The sequence below is a fragment of the Saccostrea cucullata genome, unplaced genomic scaffold (genome assembly GCF_032062105.1).
Source record: "Saccostrea cucullata isolate Sc308-1 unplaced genomic scaffold, CSIRO_AGI_Scuc_v1 ctg1762, whole genome shotgun sequence".
NCBI lineage: Eukaryota > Metazoa > Mollusca > Bivalvia > Ostreida > Ostreidae > Saccostrea > Saccostrea cuccullata.
This window is the reverse complement of record NW_026929122.1, coordinates 284,271-303,194: the sequence shown is the minus strand read 5'-3', so window position 1 is coordinate 303,194 and position 18,924 is coordinate 284,271. Positions and strand designations below refer to the sequence as shown.

Here is an 18,924-nt window from a genome sequence, read left to right as displayed (position 1 = left end):
ATTCAGTATACATATTTTGAAATAACTTGTTCTGAATTTAAGCAAATTTACATTCAAAAAAGCGATTTCATCTTATTACAGTATTATAACATGATGATCCGACTATTTTTTGTACGATATGTCCTTCTTTTGACCTTTTAGAACTTCCGGTAAACTTCAGCGTGATCGAAGTTTCTCCAAGAAAGAACAAATTATGGAAGAATATGTTCGAGATCCATGGTATATTTTAGTATATAGCATATTTTTATGTATATTTATGCATCTTGCCGAATTCTCTTCCTTCCTCAGTGAAAGTTTCATTCATGAAGATGAGAGCCCAATATGTTGCGTCATGTGGAAGGGGGGATGGGTTGCATAAGGTTATTTCGTTATAAAACGCGATTAAACTATCACCAGTGAAATTCATATTGGTCATGGACATTGAGGTCTGGTATGTTCTTGAAAGAAATCTTGCAATTTGATATTTATTACAGGGGAAATCAGTGTAGTTATGTTTATAATGGAACAGAATCTTTGAGACACAAAATTCAGATTTCGAGAGTAATCATATGCTTCAATGATGTAAATTGACTTTTGTGATGTACAAGTTTGTTGGATTCATTGACATGAAATACTGAGTCATGGATAGTTTCATAGCTACCGTGGTTTATCATACTACCTTGGATAGAAAGAAATATGGGAATTTCAATATTGCATCACGATCACACACTGAAAATAGTTTCATCAGAAGCACTTCGTTAAGAAGACATGGCAGCAAAGTTGGTTATGACATGCATCCTTCACAAACTGCCAAGTTGAAGGATCATGAAATCATTGTATCTAAAATAGTTTGAAAAATTGATGATTTTTTTATCATTTTTATACCTCTAGTTTGCAAATAGTCATTTATTAGCAATGCCCAATGATTTTTAAAGAGTCATAAAATTGTTAGTTTTTTATGTCCATTGTGTAAAGTATGAATTTCCATATCAAAAATCATTTCTTACACAAAATTGAGCTTTTAATTAATGTTTAAAAAATGCAGAATTCTTACAGAGTTATCCATCTTTCAGAGGAAAATGATTGGAAAGTGTACATCAGCAGATTAAAAGCAGATAATGCAGTTTACTGATCAAAACAATTTTAGAATATAACCTATGTACCAGTTTGTTAATTTTATCTAAAATTTCATAATTTTCTCGTGCCACTGTTGAGACATAAAGAAAATATGACACAGAATGTGAAATGCAAGAGTTTATTCCTTTGTTTTCTTTATTTATACAGAATAGCTTTTGTCTCATTATTCGTATGCTGTGTTGTCATTTAAAGAAATAAACTTAGCAATAAAAATCAAAGTATGATTATAAATGAAGTTTTCATTTGACTTTCACTGTTTTCTTCACCAATGTAAGTCAATCTTGAAATTTATTCTTGTTCACTTTGAGATGAACCCTACTTTCGTTTTCGCGCACAGAATAGTCTTTGAACGGAATTTCATTATTAAAATGCTTCAGGATAGTTCAAAAACAAGAATATAACATTGTATCAGCTTGACAATGAAGTAAACAGACCATCAGACGTTCAATTCACGTTGTGTACATTTTTTCTACACACGTGTTGGCTGGCTGCCTCAATCCGAATTTGCTCCAGTAGGCCTTGGAAAATTCGTGTGGTGAACAAGAACGGTTGAATACTTGCCTGTAAGTGATATGCATTTGTAGTGGTATATCAGAAGAAGTTATTTTTGCATGTTTTGACACTGTACTCGTCCGTATATGAAAATTAGAGATTTTTAAATTTTTCAATCTATTTTTAAAACGACTAATCGCGCCATACTTCAAACATTCAGGGTTGGTAATGCTAGGGGGCATCTCAAACTTCATAGAAAGGTCATCAAAACGTTTGAAAACACGAGGGAAAGTAGTGTATTAAGCCGTACTTTTTAAGCTCTTTTTTGATACGGAATCAAAACGAGGCTGAGGAAATCTGGAAAGTTATCTCCCCCTTGCTTGGGCATTGCTACATTTATTATATTTAATTGTATGTCTTTTCTCAAATGTATTCATTACTCAACTATCGTTTACAGTCCCTACAGAATAGTCGATGATTGTGGAGGGGCTTTTGCACTGGGAGCTGTTGGAGGAAGTGTGTTCCACTCAATTCAGGGATTCAGAAATGCTGTAAGTCAATTCTGTTATTCTTTGTCTAATATACATGATACAGATTAAAGAATATTCTTTGTTTTATTTAATTTCGAAATGATACAATGAACTGAAGTTTAGCTCTAAATCCATTAGCAAATATAGCAGATTCTTTAAACTTTCAGGCCAAAGGAACTAAATTAAGGGGTGCTTTAACAAAGGTTGTAACCAACAGTCCAAGAACAGCTGGTAAGTTTGTTTAACACCTTATAGATTTGAGAAACTACTGACTTCTAAATAGAGATTATTACTTCACGATCAATTTAATACCTTTGCTTCCAGGGGAACTTGCGATAATTATATTTTCACATAAAATGCTTGTTCACCCTACATAAGCAGAAGATTGAATTGAATTATATGTATTTACATTATGTCATTTAATATCATAGGAGACTTGCAATCAAAATGACCAATTGAATCCACTGCTGATAGTTTTCTTTTTAAAATATTTCAGTGGAAATCATGCTTAATTCACATTTTACCTTGCAGTATTTATGTGATTTAAAATAAACTGCTACAGGCCATTTGTCTTTGTTAAAACTTGCTCCATTCATTGGATGTAAATGGACATTACCATAAATGTATTGTAAACGGATGCACACTGTATATGGAAACTATTTTATTTTGTAGGTAGTTTTTCTATGTGGGGTTTAATGTTCACAACAGCAGACTGTTCTTTTGCACACATACGAGGGAAAGAAGACCCGTGGAACTCCATTATGAGTGGATTTACAACAGGATTTATTTTAGCATTACCTAGTAAGTCAGGACCATGCCTGTGTATTTGTGGATTATAGCTGTAGCATGGTGGCTAACCTTGTACAAGTTTTAATAAACTTTTTGACCTTATTTTGAAAATAATATTAAGTTTATATTGAGATAACTCTGGAAATAAAGACATGATTTTAAAAACATTGTGCTGAATACATGTATAAACTCTTTGGATATAGAAAATTGCTAATCAAATAGACCAAGAGATAGCTGTTGATAATGATGGTTATTTCTTTTGTAGATGGTTATGCAGCTGCAACAGGTTCTGGAATAGTTGGTTAGTATTGTATTCTTAGTTACCAAAGACATCATTATGAAGACATAGAATTATACTCTCTCTGTTCAATGAAATGAAAGGTGAAAAAAAAATATTGAGTTTATTCCTAAAAGTTACATGTACAATGCATAGAAAAAGGTTTATTATTGTCATCTGACCTGTTGATATACATTTTGTTGTTCCTCATCTTGGATATCTATTTTCATTTCAGGGGGGATATTACTGGGGATGATAGAGGGAATCAGTCTGATGATGAACCGCTGGGCCGGGGAGGAGGCATACAGGGGTAAGTGGGGTCAAAGGTCCTGTCAATATCTATGTTCAAGTACACATGTTTAGTGTTGTAAAAAAGGAGAGAGAGAGAGAGAGAGGTGCAATACATTATGAAAAATAAAAAAGAAGAAGAAAAGCCCTGTAAGTTAGTATTAAATTCATTTGTAAAATTTAAAATTTCAATACAAATGAAGATAATGAACAAAATCCTCAATATAATTAAATTCATCTTTAAAAATTTCCTGCTCTTTTTAGTGTGCACTGAAAAATTTCTTGATGTATGTACAGTAATTGTAACGCCATACTAAGAAAATAATTAAAATGTATCCTGTGAAGAAATTTCCAACTTTGCATTACTACCTTTAAATAAGATGATTTCAAATTCTTTCAGAAAATTCAACCTTGAGGTGAAACTTACACTTAAAAATTTTACTTTCCCAGTGTTAAATTTTTGTTGAATTTTAGAAAACATTATTATAAAATTTTGATATAAAAATGTATTGAATTTGCTTTTATTTTTGTTGTTTGTGCATACTGTAAATCACTTTTATTTGCAAGAGTTAATCTTTGTATCAAAAATAAGGTGTTGCAAAAAATTGGTGATCTGCTGTATCGAAATGCAGCAAGAATGTAACAAGTGTATGTTATCAAAATTGCATGAAGCAAATATTTGTGAAGAGGAAGCAAGGCCATTAAAACCTGTTAAGCTTTTTTTGATTTGAAACAAATCAAAAATATTAATGGACTGATTGATATTTTTTGTCTTTGCAGAAAACGATACGAATAGAAGGTTGTTTGAGGACCCTACAGCTGAACCCCCCCAGCCCGAGGCTCCCTCAATAAGCTCCATGTTTGGGATGTTTGGCCCGCAGGCACAGACGAGTCAATGACAGGCCCAGGACTAGAATTTTAATTTAACAAAATATAGGAACTTGTTTTATATATTTCACCACATCTTCAGTCATTTTCATCATACTCATGTATTTTTGGAGAACAAAATCGTTTTCAGTGGATTCTGAAAAAATGTGATGTTTTCAATACTGTCTTTGAGAAATTTCACAGGAATCACATATGACATTAAGAAAGACTAGAATACTGTGGTTCCCAAGAATGTGTTTGTTCACGTGTACACTTTTTAAGAAAGACACAAGCTTTGGTATCTGTAGGGACTTGGATCTTGCAAAGGGGATGACTCAAGGTCATTGTGTGCAACTGAAAATGCTTGAAGAAGGTTATCATTTGATCACACACAAGTTTTATTTTCATTCTAGAGATCTGAGTCTTAAGGAAGAATTTTATATCATATGAATCAATTCCAACAATTTCTTATATTAGCAAAAAATAATGACCTGTATCATGTGATCTGGGTTATTTTTGTTTTGACTTTGAGGGTTTTCTCCCTTGAGACAAAAAAATGTTGGCTGTATTTGTATATCATTGTTGTTGGTTTTGAAACATTTAAAAAAATATAATGTACAAAAAATTAATAAAAAACTGTAAAAGAAGATTTTGTTGTTGATTTCTTCTAGACTGTCTGATTTACTTGCAATGATACAATTTGAGTTTCTGCTTGACAATATCTAAGTTTTTGGAGAACAGGTCTTCATCAATCTGCCAGAATTCCCATGGGTAACAACTGCACCCCATGGTTAGCAGATCTACTTATGTAATCATTTGAAGCAGAATTTATTCAAAACCTTTTATATATGAGAGTATTTAAAAAAGACTTAGTAGTACAATATATATGTATTATCAATTTTGAATTATAGCAATAGTAGAAAAAGAAGATACCACTAAGCCTGACACATACGTCTCATATTTCGGTATACCAGTACATGTATTACTTGAACAATTTTTAAAGATTAGCTTATTTCTACACTTTATATTAAATGTGATGACTTTCATGTTTAAGTTTTTTATTGTCACTTTCCCTTCTCACCTGCATATATGATGGCTGTGTCTCCCAGTTGATTAGATACACAAGGGCATGCTTTACAGAAGAATAATTTCTAAAATGAGACAAGCTAGTAACAAACAAGTTGATGAAACAAGACTAAGTGTAATCAAACATGTAGCTATCACTATAATCTATACAATATTTACAGTTGGCAACTGGAATGCAAATTATTATTTACACATACACGTAATTGTCTGCGGATTTTTATCTGATTATGACAAAGAGCACACAGCGGGTCGAACCGGTCGACGGGATGCCTACTCTGTTTCTGCTCGGAGCTCCATAACACTTGGTCCAACCTTCTGATGTTTTGAAGGTCCGTGTTTGCTCTGCTCCTGATTTGTATTGCTTTATGGACTTTTTATCTTCATATTTCATTCATAATTTTTAGACTGGTCAGAGACCATCTTTATGCGATAGTAATGCGTGATCTTTGTCATATTTTATTAAACATTTTTTTTTCATGCTACTCCCCCTACAGTTTTGGTCTGATTTCAATATACTTGGTAGCTTGGCACACAAAAATATAAATTTTATGACTAAATGCTAGCTACTCCTCCTACAGTTTTGGTCTCACAATATAATTCACACAAGTGTATGTGGGTTTTTAATTTCAATGAACGGTGTTGCCGTGGTTACTAAAAATATAGCTTTAATGAAATACTTTTAAAATGTTACTCCTACAGTTTTGGTCTGATTTCAATATAACTTGGCACACAAGTAGACTACGCTAAGATACATAATTCTGTTTATCTTTTTTTTTTTTATTTCGATGAACAGTGTTGCCGTTGTAACTAAAAATAGAACTTTCTGTGAAATACTTTCAAAATGCTACTCCAAATACAGTTTTAGTCTGATTATATAATTTGGCATGCAAGTAGACTACACTGAGATACATAATTATAAGTTTTGTCTTTTTTATTTTGATGAACGATGTTGCCATTGTAACTAAAATTGAAAATTCTTTAAAATTTTATTAAAAGCTACTCCTATAGTTGTAGTCTTATTGCAATCTTGCCACAAAAATGATTTAATCAAGGATCATTATTCTATTTATTGCTTTTGTAAAGTTTTAATGTCCCAACTGCTACTTTTCTCTTCCTTTATTATAAGTACAAACCAGTTGAGCTAAAGTCTCGACAGAGACTTCTTATTTTATACTTAGTATGCGTAGGTTTACTAAATCAAGATACACACAATGAACAGTGTTGTCATTGCTATTGAAAAAAAAATCATTTTAATATTAGGCCATCTATAAAAAAAAAAGTGGTTGGTTGCCCTCGATCTCCCGACCGAATGACTAAAAATGGCATGACTCAAGATTATTTTTTACACTCCAAGACACACTTCTTTTTTTTTATTATTCTTCTTTTCTCGTCAACATATATGTTGAAATTTTCTGGGAAAAGATTTTCCCACCTACCTACCAAAAAAAAAATTTTAATCTAAGTCGGTAGAGGGCAAGCAAACATTCTTTTAAAGATGGCCCTACTATGCCTGGGTTATCTGATTTCAATAAAACTTGGTAAACAGGCACACTACGTCAAAACATTAAAATTAATTGTGCTCCTACCCCACTTTTGGAGTCCTTTTGGTTGAGGTGCAGTCCTAACTATTGGGCAATGTAACCCTCTTTTCTACATTGTACAAAAATATTGACGTAATACCGTTTCTTATACATGTACCTTTAAAAAATTTTTCCTATACAAATCTATACGAAATACATAATTTATGTGTTTTTGATAAACACTGATGCCCCCGTATGGCAACATAGCGAAATTTGAACTTTTCTTAAATGCAAATTTAATTTATTGGTACCCAAAGTATAGGCTCTAAATTCTCACTCAAAATACAATTGTAAAATATGAAAGCCCTATCACCATCTGTTTAAAAGTTAAGGCCAAGGATAAGATTTTGAAAGGTAGGTCAAACTCCAAGGTCCAAGTTTTTGGTTTCTTAAGAAAGGTTTAATGTCACAAGGATTACATGTATGAAGTATGGAAGCCCTAGCGCTAACCCTTCAAAAGTTATGACCAAGGTTAAAAATTTTAAAGAAAAATCAAACTCCTAGGACAAAGGGTCAAAATTCTTGATATCAAATGAAAAGTCGTGTTACAAGAATTAAATATGTGAAGTATTAAAGCACTAATCCTAACCCTTCCAATGTAATGGTCAAGGGTTTTTTAAGAAGTTCAAGGTCAAGGTCAAAATTTTTGGTATGCAATGAAGGGTCTTCTTACAAGAATTACAAATGTGAAGTATGAAAAGCCCTGGCCCTTACCGTTCAAAAAGTATGGCCAAAGCTAGAGTTTTTTAATTAATACGAAAATCTCCAAAATGTCAAGGCTATTGGTATTCATTTAAAGGTCTGATGTCACAAGCGTTACTTGTGTGAAGTATTAAAACCCTCGCACTAATTGTTCAAAAGTTATGGCCAAGGTACAAATTTTAAAAAGGTCTAGCTCTAAAGTCAAGGTCAAAGGGTCAAAATTCTATTAAGACCTTGTATTCCACCCCAAACCTCATTTTCATTAAGAAACAATGATGGTCTTACTTTTCTTATTCCTCAAACGAGGACCACATCATATATTAATAGTTTTTTCCCATGTACAATTAAACTATGGAATAATTTACCATATCATATAAGAAATTTACCAACACTATCTTCTTTCGCTAATGCCGTTAAAAACACTCATTATAAAACACCCAATAAGCTTTTTAATCAGGGTAATCGTAGTCAAAATATTACCGTATAAGTAGAATTTTTAGTGAGGATCTAATTTTGGCATTTAAAGCGAGGGTGCCGAGATCGCTAAAATTGCATATCGCTAAAAATTAATTGTGTTTTATTTGTAAGAGCTTCTTTAATTTGCATTTTTAAATCGCTAAAATAACATCTCGCTAAAAATAATCACCAGTTTTTAAGGACAAATCGCTAAATTTGCGCCTCGCTAAAATTTCCACGTATACGAGGGTTGATCCAAAAGTTCGTGGAATTTCTTCATATTTTTTTTTCATTTTTAAGTGAAATTGGTTGAAAATAACAAATGAGAATATAGACACTTGTTGAATATTTTAAATAAATAAACATTTTAAATATTTTTGATAGTAAATCTATGGCAGTTGCCATAGAAACGGTTGTTTGGAAATGCGGGGGAGACATTAACGCGTTTATTACCCTTTTAATCCTTAATACGTGAAATGAAAATTAAACCGCCCTATGTGGTATATAAAATGAAAATTATGTCTTTATTACGATTGCTTGATTTTTCATAAACCTTTGTGTGGGAGTTTAGCTGGATTTACTGGATATTTAGTTTATTAGTTGGCGATTTATTGTTCATCTTTAAGTTGTTAGACAACGTCAAATTTCGGTCAAGTCATAAGTTTTGTGAAAATCCCGGGATCACTTTAGCTTAAACATGTATATTATTGATATAGGCTGGGGGAAAATGCATTTAGTTACTGGTTTTCCAGTGGCATAAGAAATTAAAAAAAAATAGAACTTCCATGGACGTTGATTAAAGGTGTGACCGCCTTTTGCAGGCTCTGTTTTAAGTGTTTATCCTCTTAGACAAATTAAAAGCGTTAATGGACCTTGTCAGCTGTCGACAGCTGACGTACTGTTTTTGACTGAAATTGGAAGATTGGGAGTTTTTTTTTAAATATGAGTGAAAAATGAAGATAAGTTGGTATGAGAGGATAACCAGGCTTTTCTTTTAAGAAAAAAATGGAGAAAAGGGCGACATTTTGTTTTTTCGAATTGGACATTAGGGTGAAATGATTCTATAACGTGACGTGACATATCAAACTTGACGTAACGTCGAAGTCTCCCCCGGGTTTCACAAAAATCCATTTTCAGAAAGCTCGTGTGAACTTATTGGTAATTGGAAAGTGGTGAAATTTTCCAATATTGTTGCATTTTGACTCTATATTATAAATATGCCTGTTGTTTGCTAATGCACGTACCGGTACTTGAATAATATGTACCTGTATTTATAAGTCTTTAAAGAAATCTCATGAAGGGAACTTAATTAATATCCTATATTTTTTTAATTTTTTTTTATTCGTATTTCTCGATTTATTCAAATTATATGTATTTCTTTTTTAGGGTACATTAAACTTTATTCCGTCAGCCAGTCTTTCCATCTGTTACAAGAACTTTAAACTTGATAATAACTTTGAATGAGTTGAAATAGGACCTACATATTTCACATGTGCATTATTTTTTGACATTTTCAAATATGCTGTGATTTTTGACCCTGTGACCTTGATCTTGAAGCTTGACCTACTTAAAAAATAACATTACTTTAAATTGAACATAACTTTTGAAAACTTCCATTTTATAAACGTGTATTACCTGTGACAAGACCTTTCAAAATTCACTATGATTTTTGACCCCTTGACCTTGAAGTTTGACCTGCTTTTCAAAAACATTAACAATAGTCATACCTTTTGAATGAAAAGAGATAGGGCTTTTATTTTACCCCTGTGTATTACACGAGACAACACTTTTCTAAATACACTGAATTTGACTCCGTGACCTTCAGGCTTGACTTACTTTTCACAATTTTAACCTTGGTCATAATTTTTGAATGAGAAGAGATACTGTAGGGCTTTCATATTACACAAAAATCACATGTACGATACTTGGGGTGAAATCTTTTCAAATACTAGTATATAATGAACTTTGACATTGAAGTTTAACCTGTTTTTCCAAAATTTCAACAGTGCTTAAAATTGACCATAACTTTTGATAGAGAAGGGGTAGCGCTTTGTTACCTAGTTCTACACATGTATATTAGCTGTGACAAGGCCTATCGAAAAAGGTATTGCTTATATCATGCCTAGTGTGTCGTGGCCTTGAATCAATGTCATTTAGGATCAGATGTTTTGGCTGGATGCGTTGTCTAAAAGAACATGTGTGAATTGTAATATGCATGGGGTTTGGGCTTTAGAATTTTTGCATGTTAATAGACCCTTTCAAAGTTATTAGCCGCCATCTTGGATTGGGGGCATCACGCGACATCGTAGCTAACGTAAACAAAAAAAGCTGATGCAGATGCACTGCATCAATTTTCGTCTAGCGATCGCTTCACAGTCATTGTCATTTGAAACTGAATGTATACGTATTGTAAGCAACATATTTTATTCTAAAAAAAATAACATTTTCTTTAATAATTGGTGTTTATTTACCTTAAATGAACTGCAATATTACAACATGCATCATGTAAAACGTGCGGAGATAGAGTGTTTATGTTACGCTACTATCTATCATCTTCTTATAAATTAAGCATAAAATATTTGTGAAAATCAAAACAAAAAACTGACAGGCTGATGGTGGAGTGTTTTTTACTGAAGTAAAGTAGCATCCAGTTGTTAATTTATTAGAAATGTTTTATTGTTCAAGTTACTTCATTACTTTATTGTTTACTTAAATTATTGATGCAATACACATTGCACTTCGACATTGTTATGTAAACAAATGCTGTTTTTGTATTACTAGACGATCTAGCGAGATATTATTGAACAGACAGTAAGGGACAGTGATACTAAGATGTTGTATGTCAGTTTTTCATCATTATCTACCATATTACGACTGTAATTTACTTACTTATTTCAGCATTATCACGTGTTGTAAATTGGGCGCCTGCCATCTTTCTTACGAAGAAAATAGTCATGTGACATAAACATTGTTGTTTTACAACTGATAAGATCGAAATAACACTGTCCGTATTCTCAAATATTCATAATTGATACCTAAATGTTACTTTATTGCAGTATTGTCATTTGATTATGATTTATTTGACGAAATGTTTAGGAACTTGAATGTGTAGCGTAATACTTATGTGTGTACATTATTGTCCGGTATTACTACGCCGAGGATTGTGTGTGTCCGTTTTATTACAGATTGTTTGTTGAACTTAGTTTATTATGTACATCGAATAGAATTTATAGCTCCTACTTTACATGTAGAAAGGACATTTTGAGCGATGCTATTTTCTTTGTATTACATAATATGTATGTAATGTAGTTCTGAGAGGCTCCAGAAAGGACAATTATTCATTGGTTTGTTGTGATCACGTGACCATTATAGAAGGTTATATATACGAGCAGCGAACGCCAGTTTCAGCACAACGATCATAACGATCAGATCATATTACGTCATCAACATCACTGACTGTAAATTACTAGCGACTTAGGTATGAGAAAATAATGTAAATTAATACAAATTAAGTAGCGTATAATTTCTCCACCGCACGGACACCGCAATCCACTGTATTTTATTAGGCCAGAGATGTTTTAAAGCTAGGACTTAATACTCATATAGATCTGTACTGACTGTTTTGTTATATTTCATTGAACTTTGAAGTCTTTATTAAATGAAATATTTAAAACGAGAAATGGAACTTGGTTATGATTTACAAGGATGTAAAGTAAATTATCAAGGGTGTTTAAATACATGCGATATTTTTTTATATGTGGACGGATGTCATGAGTAGTCCTGATAAAATTTAATTGATTGAATTTACATGGGAAGGAAACACTGTAAGCTGATTGGCATTTGACAGGGTGCTGAGGAAGCTTACAGAATTTTCAATACGGTAGCACACAAATATGCTCATCACCAGCGTGTGACATGGTGTGACGCAAGGTCATTTTGACAAGGTCAAGGTCACAAACATTCCTTTACTATCTTATTTTTAATAGTAAAACAATATATGATGATATCTCCCTTTGAAAGATTGCTTTAACATTAGAATGTGGCATGACCTTGACTCAAGGTCATTTCTCCCTGACCGCAGCTCTCACGGAAGACCTACTCGTTGCTTTGCAACGAGCTCGGCTCTAGTTAGGGTCTTCCGTCTCCATTGTTTTCGTTCGGTTTCTTTTTCCCTATTATTATTTTTCTTCCAACCGATTTTGTGCAAGCGATTTCTCAGAGATGGCTTATCCGATTAACATAAAACTTTCAGACATTAAAGATATTTAATTGATCTTGATAGGTTTTTTTGCTTTTTGATGACGTCACTTCCGGTCGTGAGATATGGACGATTTTCTGATTTTCAGAGGGTCGGCTTGTCCGGGAAACTCCTCCAAAACGACTTAAGATATTGACCTAAGATTTTTAGTGAGTAAACAGGAAGGTTTGCTGAGTTGCAATCGGGTGTCTATATCTTTCTAGCACAAAAGGCGCCAGAGCTCGGTAGGGCCCAAAAAATGTCTCAGAAACATCTCACAAAATTTGACACATTTTGTTTCATATCTTCGTACCTGTTCATATTTTGTAAAAGCATATTGAAGAAAAAATGTGCAAAATGTTAAGAACTTTCATGTAAATATTAAGAAAAAGGGGCTAGCCCCTCAAATTAGGGGCTCAGAGGGGCCAAAAGTCTTATATCTATAACTCTCTAATGATCAATATTTTGTAAAACATTACTAAGGCAAAAATATTCATCTTAACGATTAGCAACAACATATTATAAAATTTTGATCATATGTTACGTAATTAGGGGTCACATGGGGCCAGAATGTCAAATTTTTGACGCTTTATATCTCAAAAAGGGGGAATATTTTGATAAGCAATATTGAACAAAAGATGGTCAAAATAATGTTCTAAACAATATGCATACTTTGAATTTTTGTAAAACGGCCCCATTAAGAACTTAAAGCGATGGCCCCTAAATATTTCAATTTAGCTTATCTCCACAACGAAAAGAAATCTCTGAATAAGTATTGAACCAAAAATCTTTAAAAGAATGAGACCTTTCATTTGATATCAAGAGAAAGGGGCTAACCCCTCAAATTAGGGGCTCAGAGGGGCCAAAAGTCTTTTATCTATAACTCTCTAATGATCAATATTTTGCTAAACATCACTGAAGCAAAAGTATTCATCTTAACGATTTGCAACAACGTATTATAAAATTTTGATCATATGTTACGTAAATAAGGGTCACAAGGGGCCAGAATATCAAATCTTTGACGCTTTATATATCAAAAAGGGGAATATTTTGATAAGTAATGCTGAACAAAAGATGGTCAAAGTTTAACTCTTTAATGAACAATATTTTGTTATACATTACCGAGGCAAAACTATTCATCTTAACGATTTGCAACAATGCGTTATAAAATTTTGGTCATATGTTACGTAATAAGGAGTCGCAAGGGGCCAAAATGCTATATATATTGGATGCTTTACATCTCGAAAAGGGGGAGTATTTTAATAAGCCACATTTGACAAAAGATGTTCAAGATATTGTGATATAAATCAGAAACTTTAAATTTAATGAAGGAAAACTCAATGTCATTCTCTTTTCTCGAATATCTCAGTCAAAATCACATCTCATCTTATCAAGAAATTCAACAGAAGACCTACTCGTTGCTCGCAACGAGATCGTATCTAGTTAAATATATTTTTGTGTGAAATGCTATTGAAATATATAAGTCGTGATATTATACAGAAAAAAACTAACATCAGATCTGTGTCCATGCACCTTTAAGAATGTAGTATCATCAGATGTGCATAGACAAAAAATCAGCACGCATTTTCATGGGTTTTTGAAAGATATTAATGGATGAAAATTTTTGGATGATTCAAAGAAAAATATTTATATACTATGCATTCAAATAAACACGATTGATGAAGGCCGGTAGCACGGTCAAAATATTTCAAAAAGTGTTTGAAAGGTTTTTATAATACTTAACATAACGTATATTTTAGATGTTTCTTTTATCCAAAATTGTTTTAGAAGAAGTGTACAACACCATATATAGAAATTAAGATATAACACACAGTTCCTCCAAGAATTGGAACTCTGTCCGAAGTCAGCTGTCAGGTGTCTGAGATTCATAGAATGTTCATTGACCGGTCACATCCGCCGTGTGCTCCTTGTCATGAACGGGATATAACGGGAAAATCCGTCAACAATTTAGTGCATGTGTATATACCTAATAATAACTTGGTCTCAAATTTAACGCACTTTGAAAACTTTTTCAGAGTGCGTAATTTTTCAAAGTGCATTGTAACAAGGAAACAAGTAAAATAAGTTTCTGATATTTCAATGCAATTTACAAAAAAAACAATTTATATATAAGTTATCTACATATAATCACAGACCAACAGCTTATTATTAACAAAATAAAAGAAAAAATATAACAAATTGCACACAATACCAACAGACATTATGACACAAAATTACTACACATAGCTATTACTCATACCTGTAACATGTAATAGATTACTATTAAAACTATCTCAACTTCAGTTTCATATATTTACAACAAATATTTAAAGATTTTTACGAATTCCCTAATTTCATCAATCAAGAGCTTCCACAGTGACAAATAATAATCAAAGTACTGAAAATACTGGGAATTGAAATTTGAAATTCATCAAAATTATTTTGTTGAAATTAAATTGCCTGTTGTATTCGAATTTAAGCAATTATCTTGAAAGTTCCGTGGTTTGAAATGTAATCAAACATGTGAGTCATGAAAATTTCCCGTTGGGATATGAAATTCAACATTGTCTAATTCCTTTTTATCTTAAGAATTTAAATTTTCTTTTTCTGTCAAAATATCAATCAATTTCATATGCATGAAATCGCAAGAAACTATTTCTCCGTTTCTTTAAAAACACAAGATGTGTTTGTAAAACACAGATGCCCCAGCATGGCAACATAGCGAAGATTAAACTTTTCAAAATGCAAATTTAATATATTGGTACCAAAAGTAGGGTATTCTCCCTGGAAATTGTGAAATATGAAAGCAGGCCAAGGTTAAAGTTTTTTTCATAAGTACGGAAATCTCCAAGGTCAAGGTCAAAACATCAAGGTACATGTAAGTGGTATCCAATGAAAGGTCTTGCCACAAAAACATATGGGAAGTATGGAAGCCCTAGCCCTAACCCTTCAAAAGTTATGGCCAAAGTTAAAAATTTTAGAAGGAGATTAAACACCAAGGTCAACATCAAAAGGTCAATGGTCTTGCTATCAAATGTAAGGTCTTGTCACAAGGATTAAATATGTAAAGTATGTAAGCACTAGCTATAACCTTTTAAAAATTATGGTCAAGGTTTGCTTTTTAAAAGAACGTCAAATTCCAAGGTCAAGGTTAAAAGGTCAAAGGTCTTGGTATCCAATGAAGGGTCTTCTCACAAGAATTAGGTATGTGAAATCAAGCATGAAAGCCCTAGCCCTTACCGTTCAAAAGTTATAGCCAATGTGAAAGTTTTTTCATAAGTACGGAAATCTCCAAGGTCAAGGTCAAAGGTCAAGGTTGTTGGTATCCAATGAAAGAGCTTTCTACAAAAAAATACATGTGTGAAGTATGAATATCCATGTGTCTACTGTTCAAAAGATAAGGCCAAAGTAAAAGTTTGGTATTTTTGTGTAAAAGTGGGTCAAACTCCAAGGTCAAGGTCAAAAGGTCAAACTTGGTGGTACTCGAAGAAAGGTCTTGTCACAAGAAATACACATTTGAAATATGAAAGTCATAGCTCCACTTAATCAAAAGTTATGGGCAAGGTAAAAGTTTTTGCGGACAAACAGACAAACAGAAAGACAGACAGAGAGAGAGAAACAGACAGACGGACGGACGGACACGACAAAAAGTATATACCTCCGAAACTTCGTTCACGGGGGCATAAAACATTTATATTTTCATCCTCCAACTCCTTATAAGGGGTGGCTTTGCGTATAACACGCAACTTAGTAATTTGTGTCCATAAATAGGTACAGAGGTACAGTATAGGGTGTTTGAAAAAGTTATACATATATGTCATTAAATGATAAATGAAAGCGTTATGGATTTGATCTAACTAATTATAATTAATTGATTTAATTTGATTTCAAATTGCTTAATCGTTAAGTTTATGACATCGCTAAGATAAATACCGGTATTATTTTTCCGGGTTGTAAGTTTAAAACTTCAAAATACGTGATTCCTTCATCACAAGTATTCGCGATAGAGCAAGCGCTACTTCCAAAACATGGCTGCCCCCGGTACAACTGTCGTAATTGATAACGGATCGGATACGATCAAAGCAGGGTTTTCTGGAGATAATGTCCCAAGGAACATTTTTCCATGCCTTGTGGGAAAACCTAGGCATGGGGTAATGTATATTCATGAAAAAAGGTTTCAAAAGAGATATTCAAAATTTTCAAACTTGATAATAGAAATTGCCATTTATTTTGTTTTATTTATCCATAATTAATAAAATATTCTTGTTGTTTTTATTTGATAAATTGAACAATATTGAAAAAAATCTAATATTTTAAAAAGTATTAGGGCTGGGTATTGGCCTGAGATTTCGTATTGCGATATATTGCGATATTTTTAACTGTATTGCGATATGTATTGCAATATTTTCAATGTAATTTAAATGACATTTTCTTACTATATTTACTTTAATTTACATGCAGAATGTACATAACCATGATAAGTAACCAACACCGAAAAAAAATTCTTGATTTCATTTAGGTTATGCTCTGAAATGTTCCCACAAAACAACTTATGTCTTACTGTTTGGCTTAATAACAAACCTTTCATAAGTCCATTTTTATATTTAATGACAAAATTCCTTAATCTAAGCATGTAGCCAATATATCGATATTACAAAATCGTATTGCAATACGATATTTTTTGAATTGCATTGAAATATCGTTTATTGCCCAAAAAAGTAAATGTTAATATTTATACTAAAATTTCCTACTGAAAAACTTGTAATTATACCTTTTACTTCAATTTGATGATTTATTTATTGTTTGAAATGATTGTTGCAAATAAAAATTTTCATGGAAACCCAAATATCAAAACAAATTTTATATATATATCAATTAAAGAGAACATTGCAATTTATGTTAAATCATTTTGGTAAATGCAAAACTAACTAAATATACATTTTTGAGATTTGTATATGTTTGTTGTAGCTTTATTTTTTTTTCCTATTAATATATTTATATTTTTTTCTTCATATGACTGAGATGTTTCCCTGGCTTTTGTTTATGTTTGAATATTTCATTTTATTATTTTTTATTAAATTAGCTAAGAAATTTATTTGAATTATAGTATATGGCATAAAAATTGCTCAAAGTAATTTTTCAAACGATGATTAATATTCATTGATTTTTTTTTTTGGCTGCATTTGTTAACGAAGCAAATTTGGCTTAAACTTAGTGTATCGTTTAATTTCAGGCAAGAATGTTTGCAAGAGGTCAAAAGGACAGTTTTATCGGACAAGAAGCGCAGCAGAAGAGAGGTTTACTCGCTGTCGAGAGTCCCATTGAGAATGGCATCATTACAAATTGGGACGACATGGAACTGATTTGGAATCACACTTTCCAAAATGAGCTGAGAGTTTCACCCAAAGAGCATCCAGTTTTGCTATCTGAGGCTCCGATAAATGTTAAAGTCAACCGCGAAAAAATGGCTCAAATTATGTTTGAGACCTTCAACTCTCCAGCTATACATATAGGCAATCAAGCTGTGTTGTCCCTGCATCACTATGGTAAAACTAGAGGTGTGGTAATGGATTCCGGAGAATGTGTATCCCATGCAGTGCCTATCTACGATGGCCGTGTCGTGCCCAACGCAATACTACGTTTGAATATGGCAGGCAGAGAGCTAACAAGTCACCTTTCTAATCTATCTAAGAAACGTGGATATTCCTTTACATCGTCCATCGAGTTTGAAATCATGCGCAATGTCAAAGAAGGTCTTTGCTTTGTCGCTCTAGACTTTGCGCAAGAAATGAAGACTAAATCAGAGAAAACCTATGAACTTCCTGATGGGCAAGCTGTTACTTTGGGCGATGAAAGATTTCGCTGCCCTGAGGCTTTGTTTCAGCCTTCGGCCTTGGGAAAAGAGGGAGATGGTATCCACAAAATGGTGCACAATGCCATCATGAAGTGTGAAGCAGACATCAGACGAGATCTGTTCGCGAACATCGTTCTCTCTGGGGGATCTACCATGTTCCCAGGAATGGCCGAACGTATGCAGAAGGAAATTTCCGCTCTTGCTCCTAGCAATACAGAAATCAAAGTTCTGTCTTCCCCGGAGAGGAAGTACTCTGTATGGATTGGCGGATCCATTCTTTCTTCCCATTCCACCTTCAATACTTTGTGTATCAACAAAGTGGATTATGATGAAAGCAGGCCAAGCGTTGTTCATAAAATTTTCTAAGCTTCTGGCCATGGTTTTCTCATAGGCGCTTGGGTCAAGGATACTGTATTTTTTTCTATATGATGTATTGTCGAGGAAATTCGAACTACACTCGTAACATTTTTTTTTTCAGTGTATAGTGTTAATTTTTAGTTTTTTGTAAACCTTTCTGCTTCATATACACTAGAATGTCACGGAAATTCGATTTTATGCACGCTTTAAAAATGACGTATCCAACTGTACATGTATATACTAAAAAGATATATACATCAAAGGTTGGATCAGGTGCCATTGAGGAGTGAGCA

At 32.8% G+C, this 18,924-nt stretch overlaps 2 protein-coding genes across 2 annotated transcripts; both read left to right on the top strand.

Annotated features, from left to right (window-relative positions):
- Positions 1-133: 133 nt before the first annotated feature.
- On the top strand, positions 134-5,006 carry LOC134279827 (mitochondrial import inner membrane translocase subunit Tim17-A-like). The gene is made up of 7 exons (XM_062762241.1): positions 134-219; positions 2,066-2,159; positions 2,306-2,369; positions 2,811-2,939; positions 3,193-3,228; positions 3,440-3,514; positions 4,273-5,006. Exons 1-7 carry the CDS (start codon positions 194-196, stop codon positions 4,389-4,391), a joined length of 543 nt encoding a protein of 180 aa, XP_062618225.1. The 5' UTR covers positions 134-193; the 3' UTR covers positions 4,392-5,006.
- Positions 5,007-16,385: 11,379 nt separating this feature from the next.
- Positions 16,386-18,640, top strand: LOC134279815 (uncharacterized). The gene is made up of 2 exons (XM_062762227.1): positions 16,386-16,571; positions 17,654-18,640. Exons 1-2 carry the CDS (start codon positions 16,449-16,451, stop codon positions 18,638-18,640), a joined length of 1,110 nt encoding a protein of 369 aa, XP_062618211.1. The 5' UTR covers positions 16,386-16,448.
- The last annotated feature ends 284 nt before the right edge of the window (positions 18,641-18,924 follow it).